At 41.2% G+C, this 20,351-nt stretch overlaps 1 protein-coding gene across 12 annotated transcripts in view; it reads right to left on the bottom strand.

Annotated features, from left to right (window-relative positions):
- The window catches only part of cacna1g (calcium voltage-gated channel subunit alpha1 G), a 320,435-nt gene that overhangs the window by 120,679 nt on the left and 179,405 nt on the right, over positions 1 to 20,351 (bottom strand). For all 12 annotated transcript variants that reach the window (XM_087845313.1, XM_087845314.1, XM_087845309.1 and 9 more), the window contains exons 7-10: positions 18,458 to 18,752; positions 17,847 to 17,939; positions 16,520 to 17,390; positions 14,742 to 15,142 (exon numbers count right to left, since the gene is read on the bottom strand). In XM_087845313.1, coding sequence (XP_087701439.1) covers positions 14,742 to 15,142; positions 16,520 to 17,390; positions 17,847 to 17,939; positions 18,458 to 18,752 — 1,660 coding nt within the window. The remainder of the gene's footprint in view (positions 1 to 14,741; positions 15,143 to 16,519; positions 17,391 to 17,846; positions 17,940 to 18,457; positions 18,753 to 20,351) is intronic.

Below are 20,351 nucleotides of genomic sequence, written 5' to 3'. Positions count from 1 at the left end.
ACATTTGCAAAACTGCATCTGAGCAAACCACAAGACATCTGGAACAATGTCCTTTAGACAGATGAGACCAAAGTAGAGATGGTTAATCATAAAGCACAGCACCACATTTGGCCAAAATAAACACAGCATATTCAATACAATTCACTTCACTTCATTTTTTTTTCTGTAGTGCCAATTCAAAATAACAGTCAGCTCAATGTGTTTTATATTGCAAGCTGAAGACCCTGCAATAAAGAAGAAGGAATGAAGAATGAAAACAGCAACTATCAGATGACAGCGTATGAACAAGCACCTGGCGACGGTGGGAAGGAAGAACTCCCTTTTAACAGGAAGAAACCTCTGGCAGAACAAGGCTCCGTGCAGGGTGGCCAACTGCCAACTGCAGCAACCAGTTGGCCGTGAAGGGAGAAGGACTAGATAAAAGACACCCGTGGATGAGAAGAGATTAATAATAACTACCGATTAAATGCAGAGTGTTGTATAAACACATGAGAGTAAAAAGAGGTAAGTGAAGAATTAATACTCAGCTAAGCTAACTAATTGGTCACCCGATTACCTGATCCAGGCCTAACTATAAGCTTTATGGGGTCGCTGTAGCTCAGGTGGCAGAGCAAGTCAGCCACTAATCAGAAGGTCTGTGGTTCGATCCCAGGCTGCCTCCTGGCTACATGCCAAATATCCTTGGGCAAGATACTAACCCCATGTTTGCCTACTGGTGGTGGTCAGAGGGCCCGGTGGCACCAGTGTCCGGCAGCCTCGCCTCTGTCAGTGCGCCCCAGGGTGGCTGTGGCTACAATGTAGCTTGCCAACACCAGTGTGTGTGAATGGGTGAATGACTGAATGTAGTGTAAAGCGCTTTGGGGTCCTTAGGGACTGAGTAAAGCGCTATGCAAATGCAGGCCATTTACCATTTATGAAAAAGGAAAGCATGACCTAATCTGAAAGTAGAAATAGTGTCTGTCTCCCAAATCCAAACCGGGAGCTGGTTCCGTAGAAGAGTGGCCTAAGATGGGGCAACAATACTCAAGACCTTGTATGTAATATTAGGAAATACACCAATTGTGTTTGTACTGATACTAAGTAAGTAAGTAAGTAAACTTTATTTATTAAGCGCTTTTCACAGACAGACAATCACAAAGCGCTGTACACAAATATTAAAATAAACAGTAAAATCAATAAATATTATATACAATGTAAAAGATCAAATGTAAATAATGTAAAAATATAAAATATGTAGATCAACAAAAGGCCTGTTTGAACAGAAGAGTTTTTAACTGTTTTTTGAAAGAATCCACAGAGTCAAGCAAACGTAATTGTAGTGGCAAACTGTTCCACAGCCTTGGTGCAACAGACTGAAAGGGTCTGTCCCCTTTTGTCTTCAGTCGTGTACGGGGAACAACTAAGAGACTCTGAGTCTGTGAGCGGAGATGACGAGCAGCAGTGTATTTTATAAGAAGCTTGGATAAGTAATCTGGAACCTGGCCATTTAGTGCTCTGTATGTTAAAACAAGAATTTTAAAGTACAATACCAACTGTCAAGTATGCTGGTGCTTGTTTTGCAGCCTCAAGAACTGGGCATCGTCCAGTCACTGAGTAGATTGTTCACTCCTGCGTATACCAAAGTGTTTTAAAGTAAAATGTAAGGCCATCTGTTCAGAAGCTGAAGCGTGGCCCAAAATGGGTTATACAAATCTACAAGAAAAGAAAATAATCAAGTCATTGCAATGGCTCAGCTGGTGTGCAACCTTTAACACGATTACAATGGTGAGCTGTAACCTTAGGAGAGCTGTGCATAAATGAATGTCTGCAAACCTTAGTGAACTAAAACAATGTTTTAAAGAACAGTGGCTGAAAATTTCTATACAGCAAAGTGAGTACAGACAGGGATGAAATGATTACTTCAGTGTTTTGCTGCTAAATGTGGTTCCAAAAGCAACTAAATCAAAAGGTGAGCTCAGTTTTTCACAGGATCTGTCATATCTTGCTTTTTGGCATGACCACAATATTTGCTTTCCACAGGTTTTGTCAAAGATTACTTAGTTGGTTTTTTTTTTGTTTTGTTTTTTCAAGAATCATCCATCTGTGTGTTCATTTTTTTCCTCTTTTAATGAAATGTTAAATCTTTCCTGCATAAACATCTGCTCTTCAAGGCAAAATAAAGGCTGAGACCAGTGTTTAAAGCAACAATAAGATAGGGATGAATTGGCAGATCCAGCAGAAGAGCTTGAAAGGAGAACTTTCTAAATACAGGCACCATGTTATTTGACATCTCACTGAACCAGGAAATAACCGAAGCCATCATTTGATCACTCCATTGATTCTCTCTTTTTGATTTCATAGCCTTCAGGGCTGGAAAAGCCCTCGTTTTATAAGCCAGGATTAAGGACTGTTGTTTTGCCTTCTCCGTCTTACCGTCGTACAAATTAGAAAAACACATTTCCTATGCCTGTCTTGGAGGGTGGCCAGTGTCTTCACATGCCAACTCTACAATCCTCTGCCAGGGCAGGATAAAAGCTGAATAAATATTGTCTCTGGTTTGAGTGAGAAATACAGCAAGAGGGTCTTTTCTTGGTTTGGCAGGGGCAGAAAAAAAATGCGCATGTCTGCCCAGTACAATGGGGCAATATGTAAAGAGGTGTTCATCGCACAAAAAACACACTGTTTATTAATTCCATCACCGGCAGTACAGAGAGGGATTTTAAAATTCGGCTAATGACATGACCTTACTTTAATGAACCTGATTCTGTTTTATTCCTGGATTAATTATCAGGCTGTTTTTATAAACAAAAGAGAGAGCTGTCTTAAAATAGTCACGTGCCCACACAATTCTGCATCACGTCCAGCAAATGTGAAGAGATTTTGTTAATTATCACTGTAATCAGTTACTAAAATCAACAAAACATGACTATTGGGGATTTCCCAAAAACAGGTAGCCTGGAACTAAAAGCAGGATGTTTTCCTAAAATTAACCACATAACTCTGATGTTGAAACCCATTAAACACAACATCAATGTCACTGATTTTAAAAAGAAGCTTACCCTCAAAACTTTAATATATGGCATATATGAGCTTCCATTTTCACTGCTCCTCCTATAATACCCCCGAATATATATATATATGTATACATGGTCCAAAAAGGGAAATGCGAGGGCTGCATTATGGTTGTGTATTTTGCTTCTTTTCCAACACTCATGAAGGAAGAACACAAGCTCAAACACGTGCACGATGCACAATCGCTGACATGTTTCGCTGTTTCTTAGCGCTCAAAAGATCACAGAGCACCGATATACTTTTCCTCTTCAAGTGAGTAGCTTTTAAGGTCAATAAAGTCAAACTGCTGCTTATGGGAAACATGACCCAAAAGTGACTTCAGATCACTTTGTGCTCATGTAAAAGCTACATAGCCAAATCAATATTCATGGCGGTGCTAAAAAGCTTTCACTATAACACCAACACCAATTTTAAAAAACACAGGAACCATGCATTTAAACCTTTTCCCTTGACACCTCTGTTTTGCCATGCCTCTTAAACTTCTACTCAAACTATTTTGGTATCAGCGCCTCTTCGTTGAGGGAGCGCAGAGGCCGACGAGGGAGCTGAAGAAAAAGGATGCAGAGGAAAGAGTGACAGGCTGTCTCTGTGGCCGTATAGATGTAAAGTGAGAAAGAGGTTGACCTTCCCAAGTAAACAGACTATGGGCTGTGTCACATAGTTGGCATGCACACAACTATTCCATCAGCTCCACCATAAATGGTAATGGTTTTAAACAGCACAGGGAGCTAAAACAGACACCCTCGCTTTACTCGTCCAACCCGCCCTCCACACATCACCCCCTCTATCCCATCACCTCTGAGTCCTAACACTCCCCTTATCCATATCCAACACTCTATTTCATTATCTTTTTATATCTCCGTCTCTGTGTCGCATACACATTTACATACACTGCTCGCGGGCACGTTCTGCTGCCCGTCTGCACACAGAGCATGTGTGCGCTGGTTCAAGTGTTTGTGTACGTTTTTCTGAGTGTGCATTTAAGAGATAGGAAACAGACAGAGGGGTTCTGTTATGTGTCACGGACAGCAAGGCTGAGGCTGCAGCTCTGCACAGGGGGCTGCAGGGTAACAGTAGGTCTGTATTTTGAAGGACGCGCATATGAATCAATTGGACCTGTGGTTTACATTTCAGGGGTTAAGTCACATCTGCACATACTGTACATATATGTGAATGTGTGTGTGTGTTCATTTGGACTCATTCAGTGTGTCAGATCCTTTTATATGTCTTGAGCTAAAGAGTAATTTTTTGCAGAGCAGTATTTAAAGCTCATGGCTCATGGCCAAAAGTATTACATCTGCTCTTTAATCACTATAATGGGTAAATATTCTATAGAGAGATGAAAAACTAAGTGGGCCTCAATATAATTTGAAAATAATTATGCTGTAAATGCAAGACATGTTTCAGGCAGTTGCTTCAATCTGCCAACTAGCTGAACTAATTAAGCAACAAAAAAAAGTCTTTAAAAAACAATGACATAATAGCACTTTTCAGAGTCTTACTTTAATGGCTAATTCCCCCCCCACCCCCCCCCCCCCCCCCATAGTAAGCATAGAGGAGCAAATTAATTTCTTTAAAAACTTTTTTGAAACTATTTAGATTTTAAGTTATGGACATGGCAGCTTTGGCTTCCTTGACTGACAGGTATGCTAGCATATTAGCCAATAATTGCTAATATAACTCTGTTATATTAGCTGTTAGCAGCTTTTCTAGCACTTAAATGGATTTATCTGTCAAAAACACATGCTTGCTTTGAGGTACAGCCCATCCAAGAAGTTTAAGTTTTGAGTAAAATTCAAGTATTTTATTAGTCAGGCACTTTTAGACAGGCTTTATGTTTATGAACACTGGTTGCTAACCAGTCTAGCTAGCTTTAGCTTATGGGTTACAGTTGTTACATCCGTCCATTAAATTGAATCTATGACCATAAACCCTCTTGTCTTAGTCTAGGTATATTCTTGTAAGATTTAGAAAAAGGAAAGACTTGGGCAAAATTAGCTACATGCCCCACTTTTGGTGTTTATAAGTGCGCCAACAATCCAGCTGAATTTAGCTTGAAGAACCACATTAACTGTGCAACATGCTTACTCTAAGGATTTTTCTTCAATTGTACTATTGGGACATTGGCGTGGAAAAAAAAAAATCCAAAACCAATAGAGCACAACAATGTCTTTGCAACTAGCAACAGAATATGTGGCTGAGACGTTTCAAAGTTAGCGGCAGTGGCTCTGGTGAGCAGATATAAAAGGTGGGATGGGAGACAGCTACACAGTTGTCGTTTGAAAGCATTTCTAATTAACTGCGGGCCGGCCATTATGTAATGTGTTACATTGTGTTTAGTAAAGGAAGTAAATCTCATACTGAAAACAAAGTGTGACACTCAGTTAAAGAGCTTCTGTGCTCACAGTCTCTGTCTGCCTGACAGCAATATCCGCTTGTACTGACATCAGAGCCATGAGTAAGAAAAAAGTGTGTTTAGGGTCTGAACTTTTGCCTCACACAAGTTAGGTGTATATATTTTGTAACATTGCCAAAGAAATCAACTGAAAAACACAGAAGATTAAGGATATCAAACAACAGAAGTTTTAATATGTTGCATTGGTTTCAATACCTTTCCACAAAATATATCTTTTCAAAATTAAAGCGTACCCCTATTGATGCCCTGCTGTGGTATTTGTCCTGCATATAGAATTATGGATAATAAACTGGTGAAAATAATGGAAATCACAGTTAGTCTGGATCTTAAAGTGAAATCTGCAAATACAAACAAACACAGCTGCAAAGTGAAAGCATATTCTCTTCTATCTGCTCATACTTTGCATACTTTGTGATTGATGAGCACGTGCAGTGCATTTATTTCCAGCAGACACCCTGACGGGCTCTTTGAAACAGGTTGCGCTTCGAGTTGAATTCACTTTGCACGTGTGTTGTAGTCGCGTTTCGCATGTTTGCCTCTTCATCAATTATTCATCAGCGTGGTTGTTTCATCTTCATAAATTCTCAGCCAGAACTCTATAACCTCATTTGGAGACGAATTAGACACATAATACCAGCTCTATATTATCTGTCTGTGTGTCTCATCTATTTACAGAACAGAAGGGGGTACCAAAAAATGGGTCAACGTGATCGATAAGCTGTCACACTCAACGCAGGTGAAGCACTTTCTTAAAGGTGTAGGTTTTCTTTCTTTCTTTTCCCCTCAAACACAAACGTTGACTTGCAAACAGCAGATGATACTTTGGCGGTTCTATGTTTTGTTTGGATTAAATGCTATATCCATAATTATGACATCTACACTGTCAAAAAGCATCAGCCAAAAAAACATCAGATCTCAAGGAGAAATATATATAGTGATATAGTCTGGGCATGGTGTAAGGAACAAAAGAATGCCACATGATTGGATTAAAAATGAAATCACTGAGCTCCTGGACGGTTTGAGGTGCAACCTGGAAGCATCGGATGGACCAAAGCATAATGTCCCAGAGTTGTTCTATTGAATGTATTTCAGGCAAACGTGGGGGAAAATCAATGATTTCAATTGATCAGTTCCTTTGTCCTCTAGGAACTGTCTGCATACTCTCACCACACAAGGTGGAGCATTGTCATAGACCAGGAGGAACCCAGGACTCACTGCACTAGTGTAGGGTCTGGTGCAGTGGGTCCTGCCATCAGGTTAATGGCACTCAGGGTTGACTAGCCTGTAGAGGTCTGTGTGTCCCTCTATGGATATGCTTCCCCAGACCATCACTGAAACCACCAACAAACTGGTCATGCTGGACAATGTAACAGACAGCATAACGATTTCCATGTATTCTCAAGATCAGAACCTTCTCTAATATGTGAAAAACAGGGCACCAGTGATGCTCCTGCCATTTTTGGTGTTCTCTGGCAAATGCCCATCGGGCTACACGGTACCAGGCAGCGCGCAACCTATTCCTCTGAGCACAAAGGAGCAGGTACTGGTCCTGTTGGTGGGTTAAGGACCTTCTATGGCCCTGTCCAGCTCTCCTAGAGGAACTGCAGGATGCAGGTATTGCCTCGCTAGCAGCCGTGACGCTAACCTTAGCCTAGATTAACAAAGGATTTTTCTCATTGTTCCTTTCGTTTCTTTGTGCAGTGTATGATGCATCCACTTTGTCTGAGCCACAACCCATATATTATTGAACACATTTGTTTTTTAATCTAACCAAAAGTAAATACAGAAATTCCCTATTTTAATCTCTGCTCTTGGGATTTCTGCTCATCAGCCAATTTCAGTAGATACTTTCATGTTTAGAACACGTCCGTGCGGAAGCGGTTGTAGCTAATTAAATATCCAGCTAATAAAACAGCTATTTACTCATTGGAAAAGCTTATTCTTACCATATGGAGAGCGGAGCATTCATCCTAGCCAACCTCAGTTTTTGCTTTCCCATTTGTTTCCCAGACTTTGAGAAGGTGAAACGCTGTCTCCAGGACACCAATATTTATCAAATCTCCAAATTTCTCTGTTTACTTTCGGTCAGACTTGGAAACAAACACTTGAAATGATTCATATAAAAATCGAGATCTTGGAAAGCTTTGAGGACATTGTGGTTTTCGCCCTTTCTGCTGAGTTTTTCTGCAAACAAGGTGAAGAATGCAAATCAGCCACAATTATCCATCCTTATCCACTTATCCAACTTGGGGTCACTGGGAGAATTGGAACCTACTGCAGCTGTCATAGGGTGGGAAGCAGAATACACCCTGGACAGGTCACCAATCAATCACATGGCTAATCCACAATGACTTACACATGATTGAGACATATACAGACAGCAAACCACAACATCAACAACATAAAAGAACAAATCTGTTTGAATGTCAACAGGATGTAAAAAGAAATATTATTGAGAAGCAATGATGATGTGTTAGTGGCTGAGTCAGCGTTTCAGTAATTTTACTTATTTATTTTTGTTTGTGAAGAGAAAAACAACAAGGTGAAGCAGCCACTGTGGTTGAAAAAGAAGCCAATATATAAATGTCAAAAAGTGCAGTTCCTCTAATGGCATCACTTGACTGTTTCTTAAACAGCACAGAAACAGCTTTAGTGAAGGTTACAAATGATCTTCTTATGGCCTCTGACAGTGGTCTCATCTCTGTGCTTGTCCTTCTTGACCTTAGTGCAGCATTCGATACTGTTGACCATAATATCCTATTAGAGCGATTAGAACATGCTGTAGGTATTACAGGTATTGCACTGCAGTGGTTTGTATCATATCTATCTAATAGACTCCAATTTGTGCATGTAAATGGAGAGTCCTCTTCACACACTGAGGTTAATTATGGAGTTCCACAGGGTTCAGTGCTAGGACCAATTCTGTTTACATTATACATGCTTCCCTTAGGCAGCATCATTAGAAGACATAGCATACATTTTCACTGCTATGCACATGACACCCAGCTCTATCTGTCCATAAAGCCAGATAACACACACCAATTAGTTAAACTGCAGGAATGTCTTAAAGACATAAAGACTTGGATGGCCACTAACTTTCTGCTTCTTAACTCAGATAAAACTGAGGTCATTGTACTCGGCGCTGAAAAGCTTAGAAATATGGTATCTAACCAGATTCTTACTCTGGATGGCATTACCTTGGCCTCCAGTAACACTGTGAGGAACCTTGGAGTGATTTTTGACCAGGATATGTCCTTCAACGCACATATTAAACAAATATGTAAGACTGCGTTCTTCCATTTGCGCAACATCTCTAAAATTAGAAATATCCTGTCTCAGAGTGATGCTGAAAAACTAGTTCATGCATTTATTACTTCCAGGCTGGACTACTGCAATTCATTATTATCAGGATGTCCAAAAAACTCACTGAAAAGCCTTCAGTTAATCCAAAATGCTGCAGCAAGAGTACTGACAGGGACTAGAAAGAGAGAGCATATTTCTCCTGTTTTGGCTTCCCTTCATTGGCTTCCTGTTAAATCCAGAATTGAATTCAAAATCCTGCTCCTCACATACAAGGTCGTAAATAATCAGGCCCCATCTTATCTTAATGACCTTGTAGTACCATATTACCCTATTAGAGCACTTCGCTCTCGCTCTGCAGGCCTACTTGTTGTTCCTAGAGTATTTAAAAGTAGAATGGGAGGGAGAGCCTTCAGTTTTCAGGCCCCTCTTCTGTGGAACCAGCTTCCAGTTTGGATTCGGGAGACAGACACTATCTCTACTTTCAAGATTAGGCTTAAAACTTTCCTTTTTGCTAAAGCATATAGTTAGGGCTGGACCAGGTGACCCTGAATCCTCCCTTAGTTATGCTGCAATAGATGTAGGCTGCCGGAGGATTCCCATGATGCATTGAGTTTTTCCTTTCCAGTCACCTTTCGCGCTCACTATGTGTTAACAGACCTCTCTGTATTGAATCATATCTGTTATTAATCTCTGTCTCTCTTCCACAGCATGTCTTTTATCCTGTCTTCCTTCTCTCACCCCAACCGGTCGCAGCAGATGGCCCCGCCCCTCCCTGAGCCTGGTTCTGCCGGAGGTTTCTTCCTGTTAAAAGGGAGTTTTTCCTTCCCACTGTCGCCAAAGTGCTTGCTCATAGGGGGTCATATGATTGTTGGGTTTTTCTCTGTATCTATGAAGCCTTGAGGCGACTTTTGTTGTGATTTGGCGCTATATAAATAAAATTGAATTGAATTGAATTGAATTAAACATGAACTGCATTAAAGATGGAGGCAGCGACTATGACTTCACCTGCTGATGGTGAAAGGCCTTTTTGGAGTCACCATCTCGAAAGCTTCTTTTGAAGTGAAATACAATAAGCAATTTAATGGGTGGATCTGAGTGTGAGACTGAGGACTGCTTACTGATTGGTTAAACAATGGTCAACGTTTTCCTATAAGCGTTCCTAAATCTTTTTTTAAACCAGTGGTCACCCATGCTGGCCACTAAAACAACAACAAGATCAGGGCACTTGCATTGGCTTCATCTGTCTGAGGAGTACAGCCCCATAAACATCCTTCCTGGTACACGGTTTATCTTCTGTAGTTCTGTTTTGTCTAAAGATTCCCATGCATGAGCTAGTCCAACTGGTATAGCTAATAATGCCCAAGCTCTATTTGATCATCCAAAGATGCTGACATCCCAATTATGAATATATAGCTCATGACAGCTCAGTGAGACAACTGCATCCCATTTCAATAGTTCAGCTTCCCAACCGACACAAGGAAGTTTACTTCTATTGCCACTAAAGCTCATGAGCTTCAAGGATAATGCAAGACAATCCATAACTCTGTTAGACACAAAGCATGTTATCTTGTAAGGTAAAGGCCCTACAATAATAGAGAGAAAAAACCCAACAATCAGATGACCCCCTTAAGAGCAAGCACTTGGTAACAGTGTGAAGGAAAAACTCCCTTTTAACAGGAAAAACCTTCGGCAGAACCAGGCTCAGGGAGGAGCAGCCATCTGCCGTGACCGGTTAGGAGTGAGGAGAGGAAGACTGGACAAAATACATGCTGTGAAAGAGAGCCAGAGATTAATAATAACTAATGATTGAATACAGAGTTGTGTGTAAGCACATCGAGAGTGAAAAGAGGCGGGTGAAGAACAAACACTCATTGCATCATTGGACGTCTAACCTACAGAGGGAAGATTTAAGGTCACCTCATCCAGCCCTACCTTTAAGCTTTATCAAAAACAAAATTTGAAGGCTAACCTTAAAAGTAGAGAAATAGTTTCTGGGACAACCCGGTGATAATGAAATCCAAAAGTGCAGCCTAAAAGTAATAAAAGCACAAACTAATGTTTCAGCATCACTCCGAGACATGATGTTTCTAAATGAAATGAAACATTTCAGTGTGGATATGTTTTAAATTAACTTAAAACACTTTATTTTTTTTTACTTTCTAATAAATTGCACATCATGCTGACTCCAGAGTTGTTACAGGATATAATCTGAAGGTGTTTATTGCAGTTTAGACAAACCAGCAACATTTGATGAGGATATTTATGATTTTGTTTAACTGCCTCCACATGACGAGAAATTAAATAATCAGAAATATTGTCTTTTAACTTTTGCACTACAGATTGATTTGTTCAACCTCATGAAAATGCTTCATCTTCCTCCAAAATTTAATAGACAAAATATGAACTTACGCAGTACTAAGCGCAGTAGGTGAAAATTCAGGAGACTTTCTGCCCGTCAAACTAGTTTTAACAGGAAAAATGGCAGCATGAGGTGCACACTCAAAACTCCAGCAGGAAACTTGGCTGGAGGATGTATGGAAATTGAAAGGCAGCCTCTCCTCCATATGGACAGAGTTACAGAGGGAAAGGAGGCTTAGTGATCTTTGTGGCTATTGGATGTCGATGGGCTTACAATCAATGAAGCGTCTCACTAAAGTCTTCAGCTGCCTGTCTGGAGACTGGAGGGATCCATGTTACCCAAACTAGAAAAGAGCACTCGAGAAAGAAGTGAAAAGGTTGAAGAGGACAAAAAAAAGGCAGGGGAGAAGCTGACGCAGAACAGTGTGTGTGAAGAAAGGAAATAAAAGAGGTGGAGGTGAACAAAAGCGAGCAAAAAGTGAAAAAGCAAAAAGAGGTTGATGGAGGCTAAGAGGTCTACAGAGGAGGAAGAAAAGAGGAAGCAGTACAACCAGAATTAGAAAAAAAAAGCTATGAGCAAGAGCACGAGAGGAAAAGTCAGGAGGAAAAAAAAACGATGAAGGGAAAGTAGAAACTAGAAAGCTATAAAACTTCTTACGTGTGTGTGTGTGTGTGTCTCTGACATCTGGATATGTTTATAGGCACTGGGTCAGTGACCGAAAGTAACCCCCTAAAACCTGGCTAGGCTTCAATCTCCTACTACACACCCACACACACACATAAACACAATACTTGTGTCCCTAGTGTTATATAACTTTACACCAAAACCGCACGTGCCAAAAACATAACCCAACACAATAGCCTCAAACACAATACATACCCCAAACCTGAAAGCTGCACTTGGCAAACTTCTTTATGTCCTCTATAAAAAAAAATACTCATGAGAACATCAGAGGAGGAAAAAAGACACCACAAGACAACTTTTTTTCCCATTTTAGTAGAAATTGAATTGTAAATCATGAACGCTAATGCAACTAATATCCAGGACTAGCATTTTGCTTTGCCAAATACCTTTTGAAATGCATTCGGTGCCTGTATGGAGTTGGCAACAAAAATAACTGATGAAGAATGGAAACAGATGTTTAATGAGATTCATGAAGCTACCAATCTTTAATTTTGAGGGAATTTGTTTGGAAAATAAACATGACACAGTTGTTGACCCTGGAAATTACTTCTAATTATAGCAGGAGTTTAAAGTCTCAACACTAGAGAAACTGTAGTGAAAGCAATGCAAATTACTGGCATAATTTTTAGTCATGCAAATGATCAGAAACCAGTTTGTACAGAAGGTGTTTTTTTCTCTCATATATGAAGAGTACAGTTTGTGTGTGTGTATATGAAAATAATAAAGCTGTACTCAGTGTATGCAACACTTTGTGTTTTTGTTTTTTAATTAAATATCTTTTTTAATTAACTTTAATATTAGGCGGATAAAATATGTTTATTAGTAAAGCTTTGGTAAGGCAAAAAATATCAAAACATAAATCTAGATTATGTATTATGTATTGGAATTTCAGGAGCGGGACCACGCCTCCAAACTCGCTCCTTCCGGTTGTCATCTATATAGGTTCCCCCAGTTCTGCAAACGGTTCATTCTCGTTTACGTTCCCCACCCTCCCTCCCTCCTTGTTCTCAATTCTTTAACTTCTTCACTCCTATTTAGTACATGGAGATCTGCCAGGCCCAAGAGCCGTCGCCAGTCCCCTTCGAGGCCTTCTCCAAACCGCAGCTCAATTCATGTCCAAGCATTCACTTTTACCTACTAAAACGCTATCAAACCTAAAATGAAGACGTGGGCCCAGCTAGTGAAATGCTATTTTGTTCGTTAAGCCACTTAACAATAAATCATTTAAGTAGAAAAAGGGCAGCTAACTCAAGGGATTTAACCACGCAGGTAGGGTAGTGCAGAAATGGTTGTCACTCTGTAAGGTTCTTTTCTCTCCACGAAGCAACACTGGAGCTCTGTGAGAGTGACCATTGGGTTCTTGGTCACCTCTCTGGCTAAGGCCCTTCTACTTCAATTGCTTAGATTGGCTGGGTGGCCAGCTCCTGGAAGAGTCCTGGTGGTTCCATACTTTGATGATGGAGGCCACTGCGCTCATTTGGACCGCCAATGCTGCAGAAATTTTTCTGTACCCTTTCACAGATCCGTGCCTCGTTACAATCCTGTCTCAGAGGTCTAACGGACAATTCCTTGGACTTCATGGCTTGGTCAACTATGGGATCTTATATAGACAGGTGTGTGCTTTACCAAATCATAACCAATCAACTGACTTTACCATAGGTGGACGCCAATCAAGTTGTAGAAACATCTGACAGATGATCAGTGGAAACAGGATGCACCTGAGCTCACTTTTAAGTGTCACAGCAAAGGCTGTGAATAATTAAGTACATGTTATATATTTTTAATTTTTTTTTTTTTTTGCTTTGTCATTATGGGGAATTTGAGGTGAAAAATGAGCTGAATCCATTTTGGAATAAGGCTGCAGCATGACAAAATGTGGAACAAGTGAGGCTCTGTGAATACTTTCAGGATGCACTGGGCCAATACAAAGAACCAGTACGAGCATTTTCCTGATACCTCTTTTAAACGCTGTAACCTCAACAGAAATGAATAGACTCCACTCAGAGAAATCATCTGCAAAAGATCAAATGTTATACTGACACAGAAAAAGAGGATCAGTTACATCATTACTAATAGACACAACAGTATCAATGCCAACAAAAGTCTGCAGTACAACTGCATCAATATAAATACACACAGTTGGGTGGAGCTGTCACAAAGCGCTTTACGTGCTGCATATTTGACAATGAAAAGATTGACTGTAACTTAATTAACAGACAGCTTAAGATAGAATGACTAAGCTCAGTGTGACCGCTCATTGCGTTCAGCAGATATCCTTTGTTTTTCCTCACAGAAACTTAAAACAGACTGGATTCACACCTGGGCAACATCTGATCATACTGAATGTCAGACCACATCCAGATGTGGCCTTCTCAGCATGTTGAATGTATTTACACCTTACATTAGCATGCATTATTCCTAATCCAGACTAGCTCTCGCTAGCGCATGTTGCATGTGAATATCAGGTGTGAATTGGGTCAAAGAGACAGCAGCGCAGGGATAAAAACAACCAAACAGCAGATTGAGAGGGAAAGAGTGAGAACATCTGACGTCAGATGTTGCTGGGCCTTCCCTACCCGTTAAATCACCCCTTTACTTTCCTCCCTCCCTCGCTCTGTCTCTTTCCGTTTTCTCTCTCTCACATGGCTGTAATTATGCTCATGTAAACAAATGAGACCAGAGAGAGACATCAGGAATTCCAGTTGGGCCTGTGGGAGCGGCGTTGCTTGCAAAATCGCACAGAATGACACACGCACACACAGAGGATGTACAAGTCAAACTGATACTTTCCTACAATCGTTCTCTATCTGCGTGACTATATGCATCAAGATATTTCACATTTCCACAGAGAAATTTTTCAAGGCATTTGAATATCACAGCACGGCAACTGCACATCTTCTTGTTGAAGAGAAAAACACATTAACTAACCTGCTCATGGTACTCGATTCCCATGCTCAGAGTATTGATCAGAATCGCAATCATAATCCCTCGGCCAAAGTACTTGCTGTCCACGATCTTCCGGAAAGTGTCGCACACCAGCCTCCAGAAGTGAACAACCTTGGCGGCCGTTTTCCCCAGCCTCCGGTGCTTCTTTTTGGGTTGTCGGCTGTCTCTTCTGTCCCTGTGGTGGAGGTCCTGAGTGAACTCGTATACCCCATCACTGTCTGAGTCTCCAGGTGTCTCGTTGCCCTCGGTCCCGCCCTCCGATTCGTTGGCCAGGGCCTTGGCGCAGTAGGGGCAGCTCTCAGGGTCTAGGGTCAAAGCGGCCGTGTCCATGGCGCTGCTGGTGGTGCTGAGGTCACGGGCTGACAGCTGGCAGGAGAGCTGGGCTGCAATTGAGTGAAAAAGGTCAGATGGAGAAGCTGAGGCAGAGAGAAGGGTACTGTGGTGGAATCAGTATGATTTTGATAAATTACTTAAATGAAGTGGTTTGGACAAATTGTCAGATCCAATGAAAGACAGTTGCGTGTGTGTCAGGAAAAGTGTGTTTGACGGTGATGGGCAGTGTGTCTGTTGCATGACTAATGCCTCGTCTCTACAGATTCTCTGGCCGCTAGCCAGCCTTTTTTCACCACTTGTACAACCCGAAGAGACCTTAACTGACTTTTGTTTGGCCTAAGACATTTTTTAAAAGTTGACCAAGAGGCAAAAAAAGTTGGCTGGACATGAGGCATTAACATTTATTGACTCTAATTAGCACTCTATCTGCTTGTCATGAAAAAAGCAAAAATTTCTTTCTGGACAGTGTTGTAGCTCGAGGCTTAGTCAGAACAAATCAATACTGCACAACTGATTGCAGTTAAAGGAACACAACCACTGGTGTGTTACATCATTTCCTTCAACACCAATATGGAAATTAGCATGGGCTGAGTAAATGAGATAGCAGTGTTTCCCACACAAAGAGTCTTCTTGGGCAGGCTTTCCAGGTATATGAATGGCACCCCAAATACAGTATGTGATGATTAATTTTAGCATATTTTGAATTCTTTCTATCTGTCTGAGAGAACAATGTCATCTGTGATTGATTTACTGTTGGACCATTCCCTGACTCTTATTTTGTTCACTTGCTTGCTAGTCCTGGCCTTTCATGTTTTCTCTGCCAGCTGGCTCCCCGGCTGCTACCCCAAAAGGGATCTTATCCATAGCCAGACATACTCCAACTTCACTATCTTGACCTACAGCTGGCAATTGTAGACTTTGTTCTGGTCTGGAAGACCCCTGCAAACAGGATGGCATCTCTAAATACAACCTGCATGTCGACAACTGATTTGTGTGCAGCCATGCCAAACTCAGAGGGTGCAGAGCAGAAGGGCTACCATTTACCAGCTGCAAAACATGATGGTTTAGTTCAACCGTGTGAGACCTTGGGATCATATCAACTCTCTGTGGATATCAGCTGAGTGGCATCACGGACCGCCACAATAGCAACCTGTCCAGTGAGCCAGGTTGTAGGGAAAATACATGAAGCACCAGGGTTAGGCAGTTAGCAGTAACTAAACTGTCAAAATAAGAGTTAGAAGATTATCCAAATGAATTGGAAAATTAAATCATATCAAATCTAATCACTTGTACTTGGTCAGCCAGTCATATATCAGGGTAGCTCACTCAAGTAAATCTAAACCTGTGGATATTCTATTTTTTTCTCCTATTCAGCTCAGCTAACACACAAAAATGTATCTGCATCTGCTGCCTCATTGTGTGTCTACCTGTTGGACTGAGCGGGTCTACCAGACTCGATGGCCTTCTGTCCTGGGGCATTGGTGGAATATTAAGGTTGATGTTCATCAGGGTGCTAGCTGCAATGCTCCCTCTTCTAGACTCGGCCAGAGCCTGAGCTTGAAGGGTGGGGTAGTTCTTAGGCCCTGGAGCAGCAAAGGGCACAGAGTTCCTCTTAATGGCCCTGGACTTGGGAGCCGGAGCCAAGGAGAAGAAGCCTGGAGCAATTCCAGAGTTGGTGTTGAAAATGCTGCAAACTGAGGATGAATCAGCAGCAGGACTGGACAAAATCGCAAGGTTCATATCAGAAGTTGCTGCTGTCACTGAAGAGGGTAGCGCCACGGCAAGATGCCCACTTCCAGTGTTTGCTATGAGAGTTCCCCCGTTGTTGTTATGAGCCCCACCTTCTGCCTCCCTACTGTCCAAACATCTGGTGCTCCCTCCACCCCTCACACTACCATTCCCTAGATGGTAGTGGTGGTGGTGGTGCTGGTGATGATGATGCATTATGTGATGAACTGACACAGACCCCTGCCTGGAGGTCTTTCTCCTTCTCCTCTGGCTGTGGCTGCGTTGGATATCTGTGGCTGGGGGCGAGGCAGCAATGTGGAGCCCAGCACGACGGGCCAAGAGCCTGCAGATATGGGCCACTTGCTTGGCCCCCTTGCGGATGATGTGAACCAAGTACTTGAGGAGCTCGTCATAGCAGGAGCCTGGCTCGGATAGGGATGCCAGAGTGCTGGCGTTGGACATGAAGCGCACTCGTTGTTCCTTCATCAGCTGGCTCTCCCTCTGCTTGGTCTCTGAGAACTGAGTGGCAATGACGACCAGGCACAAGTTGATCATGAAGAACGAGCCAATCTAAGGGGAAAGAAAGAGAGATGATATTGTTACTGAGGTCTGAAGAATGAAGACTAAGGAGAGAACGTTGTTTGAAAGATGTGTTGACCCAGGTAGTTTTTAGCATTAGCAATTAGCTCTGCTAATCTGAACAATTCAGCTGGACCTCTACTTAATGTTATGCTGTTGGGGCTTTTTCAGGTATGTTACATACTATGTTACTTAGCATCTGTCTACACTTGTACAGTTTGTGGATAGAGATTACCAAGCTTGGTAACCGTTAGCTAATATCTTAGCACCCCGCCCTCTTGTCCAAATATGCTAGCAGCTGCAAACATTTTAATATTGAGGCTTAAACCATTGGGTCATATCACAGTACTTATGTCCATCTTGTGTACAGCCTACATTCACACATGATCAGTGGATGCTCACACCCCCAGTTGACCCTCTTCTTCAGTCGTGTGCAGATATACTTACAATGATGAGCAGGATGAAGTAGATGAAGTTGTAGAAGGAGTGAGCATCCATCACAAAGTACATGATGTCCACCCAGCCTTCCAGGGTAATCACCTAAAAATGAACACCAGGAGTTAAGTACATACAAACATAAAATAAAATTGAAAGAAGAAACCAAATAAAGAAAGGAATTTAAAAATAGAAATTGAAAGAGGACATATTTCCCAGTGCTATAAAAACCAGGACTCAGCATAAGAGTAATCCTCCAACATTTATGTTGTTTATTTTACCCCACGCAGGCTGAACATCTTCAGTCTGGCTCTCTAAAAATACCCGCCCCCCAGCAAGACAACTATGACTGAATACTCCAACAAAATGTTATTCAGATGATGTGAAGATAGCAAAGAAATGGTGCGGAAAAAATAAGCTGCAGTCTGATTGTGCGATGTTGGTGACCTGCTAATCCTCTAAGCCCTCTTTCTCTGATAGACTAGCCCAGGGGTAATTAGGCTTCATTTCTCCCTCTTCATCTCCATTTCGGATTACAGGATTGTGCATGGGCCAAATCGTACTGTATGTTGCCACTGCAGAAAAACTATTTTGGCATCTTCAAATCCGACCATTTGTCCTACCTGAAAGATGGCGATCCAAGCATAGCAGATGTTATCAAAGTTGATGGCTCCCTTGAAGGGGTTGATCAGACCAGCAGAGCAGTTGGTATAATACTGGTTCCAGTTGACGCAGGTGGTGTTGTCAGTGCTGTTATAAGAGTCAATATCCAGGGTGCACTCCAGGCCCCCCTCCTCATACAGCTTGGGAATCGAGCTACAGTCCCTCATGCCGTTGTCTCGGGGTTGAGAGCAGATGAAGGGGTTCTCATCGTCGTTTTCAGTGTGGTAGTACTTTCCCAGCTCCACAGACAGAGGGCTTGCAGGAGGAAGAAGGGGAAATATTAGTCAGATTGCATTAACTCACAGAAAAATCAGGACTAAATTAAAATGGCAGTGAGTTGGCCAAAAGACCCCGCAACATCAGACAGACCCCAACAAAACCCCAGCAATTAAATAATCCAGAATCAGGGTCAGGGAGCTGCAGCTATCTGGTGCAACCAGTTGGGAATGAAGGGAAAGACAAGAGAGCATATTTTAATAATCACTAATGTTGGTTTAAACTTCTATATGCAATAGTGATTTATAAGTATATGGAGAGTGAAAAGAGCTGAGTGAAAAAGAAACAGTGATGAGAAGCATTCAGGCTTTGCAGCATAACTAGGATATGACCATCTGATCCCTAACTATAAACTATAAATAAGCAAACCACAAGAAACCCTACAATTTGAGAGTGATGTGTCAAATTTGGATGTTATGGTACTATTAGATTTTTAAAATACAACAAGGCTTGATTATTCAAATCCTTGTATATGAGGAGAAGGATTTCAAAGTCTGTTCTGGATTTAACAGGCAGTCAATGATGCCCATGTTCCTAATATGGGCAGAATATACCCTTTACTCTCACTGTTAATACTCTTACTGCAGCATTCTGAATCAGCACAATGGTTCTCAGAGAGACTTTAGAATGACCCGATAATAATGAATTACAATAGTCCATCCTAAAAGTAACAAATGCATCAACTAGTCTTTCAACATCACTCTGAAACTAGATTTCTTTTTAGATTAAAATATACGTGCAAATGAATAAAGGACGTCCTACATAGTTGTTTAACATGCACACTGAAGGACATATCCTGCTCAAACATAACAGATTTCCTCAAGTTTACTGAAGGCTAAAGTAATGCCATCAACAGTAAGTACCTGGTCAGATGCCATGTTTCTAAGAGGGCCGAGTACAATAACCCCAGTTTTGTCCAAATTTAGAAGTGTTGGCACACAGCATTGAGGATAATAACACTGGAGGGATTGCTTCCATAAACTCAGTTACAGCACTTTCAGAAAGACTATTGTATTATCTACTGTATTGAAATGTATTTCCCAGTGCAGTGTAATTAAATTACAATTATGTGTTTAAATTACACTCTGAGTTGGGTTATATTCACTCTGAAAAAACCCAATAAAGTGTAATAATTTAATGAATCTGTGTCAAGGCTGTCAGCATCAGCGTCTACACGAATGTTAAAGTTACCCAATATTATTCATTTATCCGAACTTTACACTAAATCTAATAAAAGATAAGACTTCTTCTTTCAAAAGTTAGAAAATCTCATACTAAACGACTGGACCTCAAAAAGTGAGGCAAATAAGATATATATAAATTATAAATGATTCCGAAAGAATTATCATCTTAAAAGTAATGCATAAATTTGAGCAGCTGCATGTTGCAAAACAGCCTGACGAAATATCTCAGGTTAAATATGTGACCTTGAATGTTTCCAAAAAAAAAAAAAGTCCAGAGATGTCTTTCCTCAGGGAATAGTCTTTTTCACATGTATTCAACTGCAGCCTGCATTTATTGTCATAATTGGCTGGACATTTTTAATTTTCCTAATGGTGTTCCTTTTAGACTTTATTA

This window comes from Neolamprologus brichardi, chromosome 8 (genome assembly GCF_056152115.1).
Source record: "Neolamprologus brichardi isolate AB-2024 chromosome 8, ASM5615211v1, whole genome shotgun sequence".
Taxonomy (NCBI): domain Eukaryota; kingdom Metazoa; phylum Chordata; class Actinopteri; order Cichliformes; family Cichlidae; genus Neolamprologus; species Neolamprologus brichardi.
The sequence above is the reverse complement of the archived record's forward strand: the minus strand, read 5'-3'. Positions and strand labels throughout refer to the sequence as shown.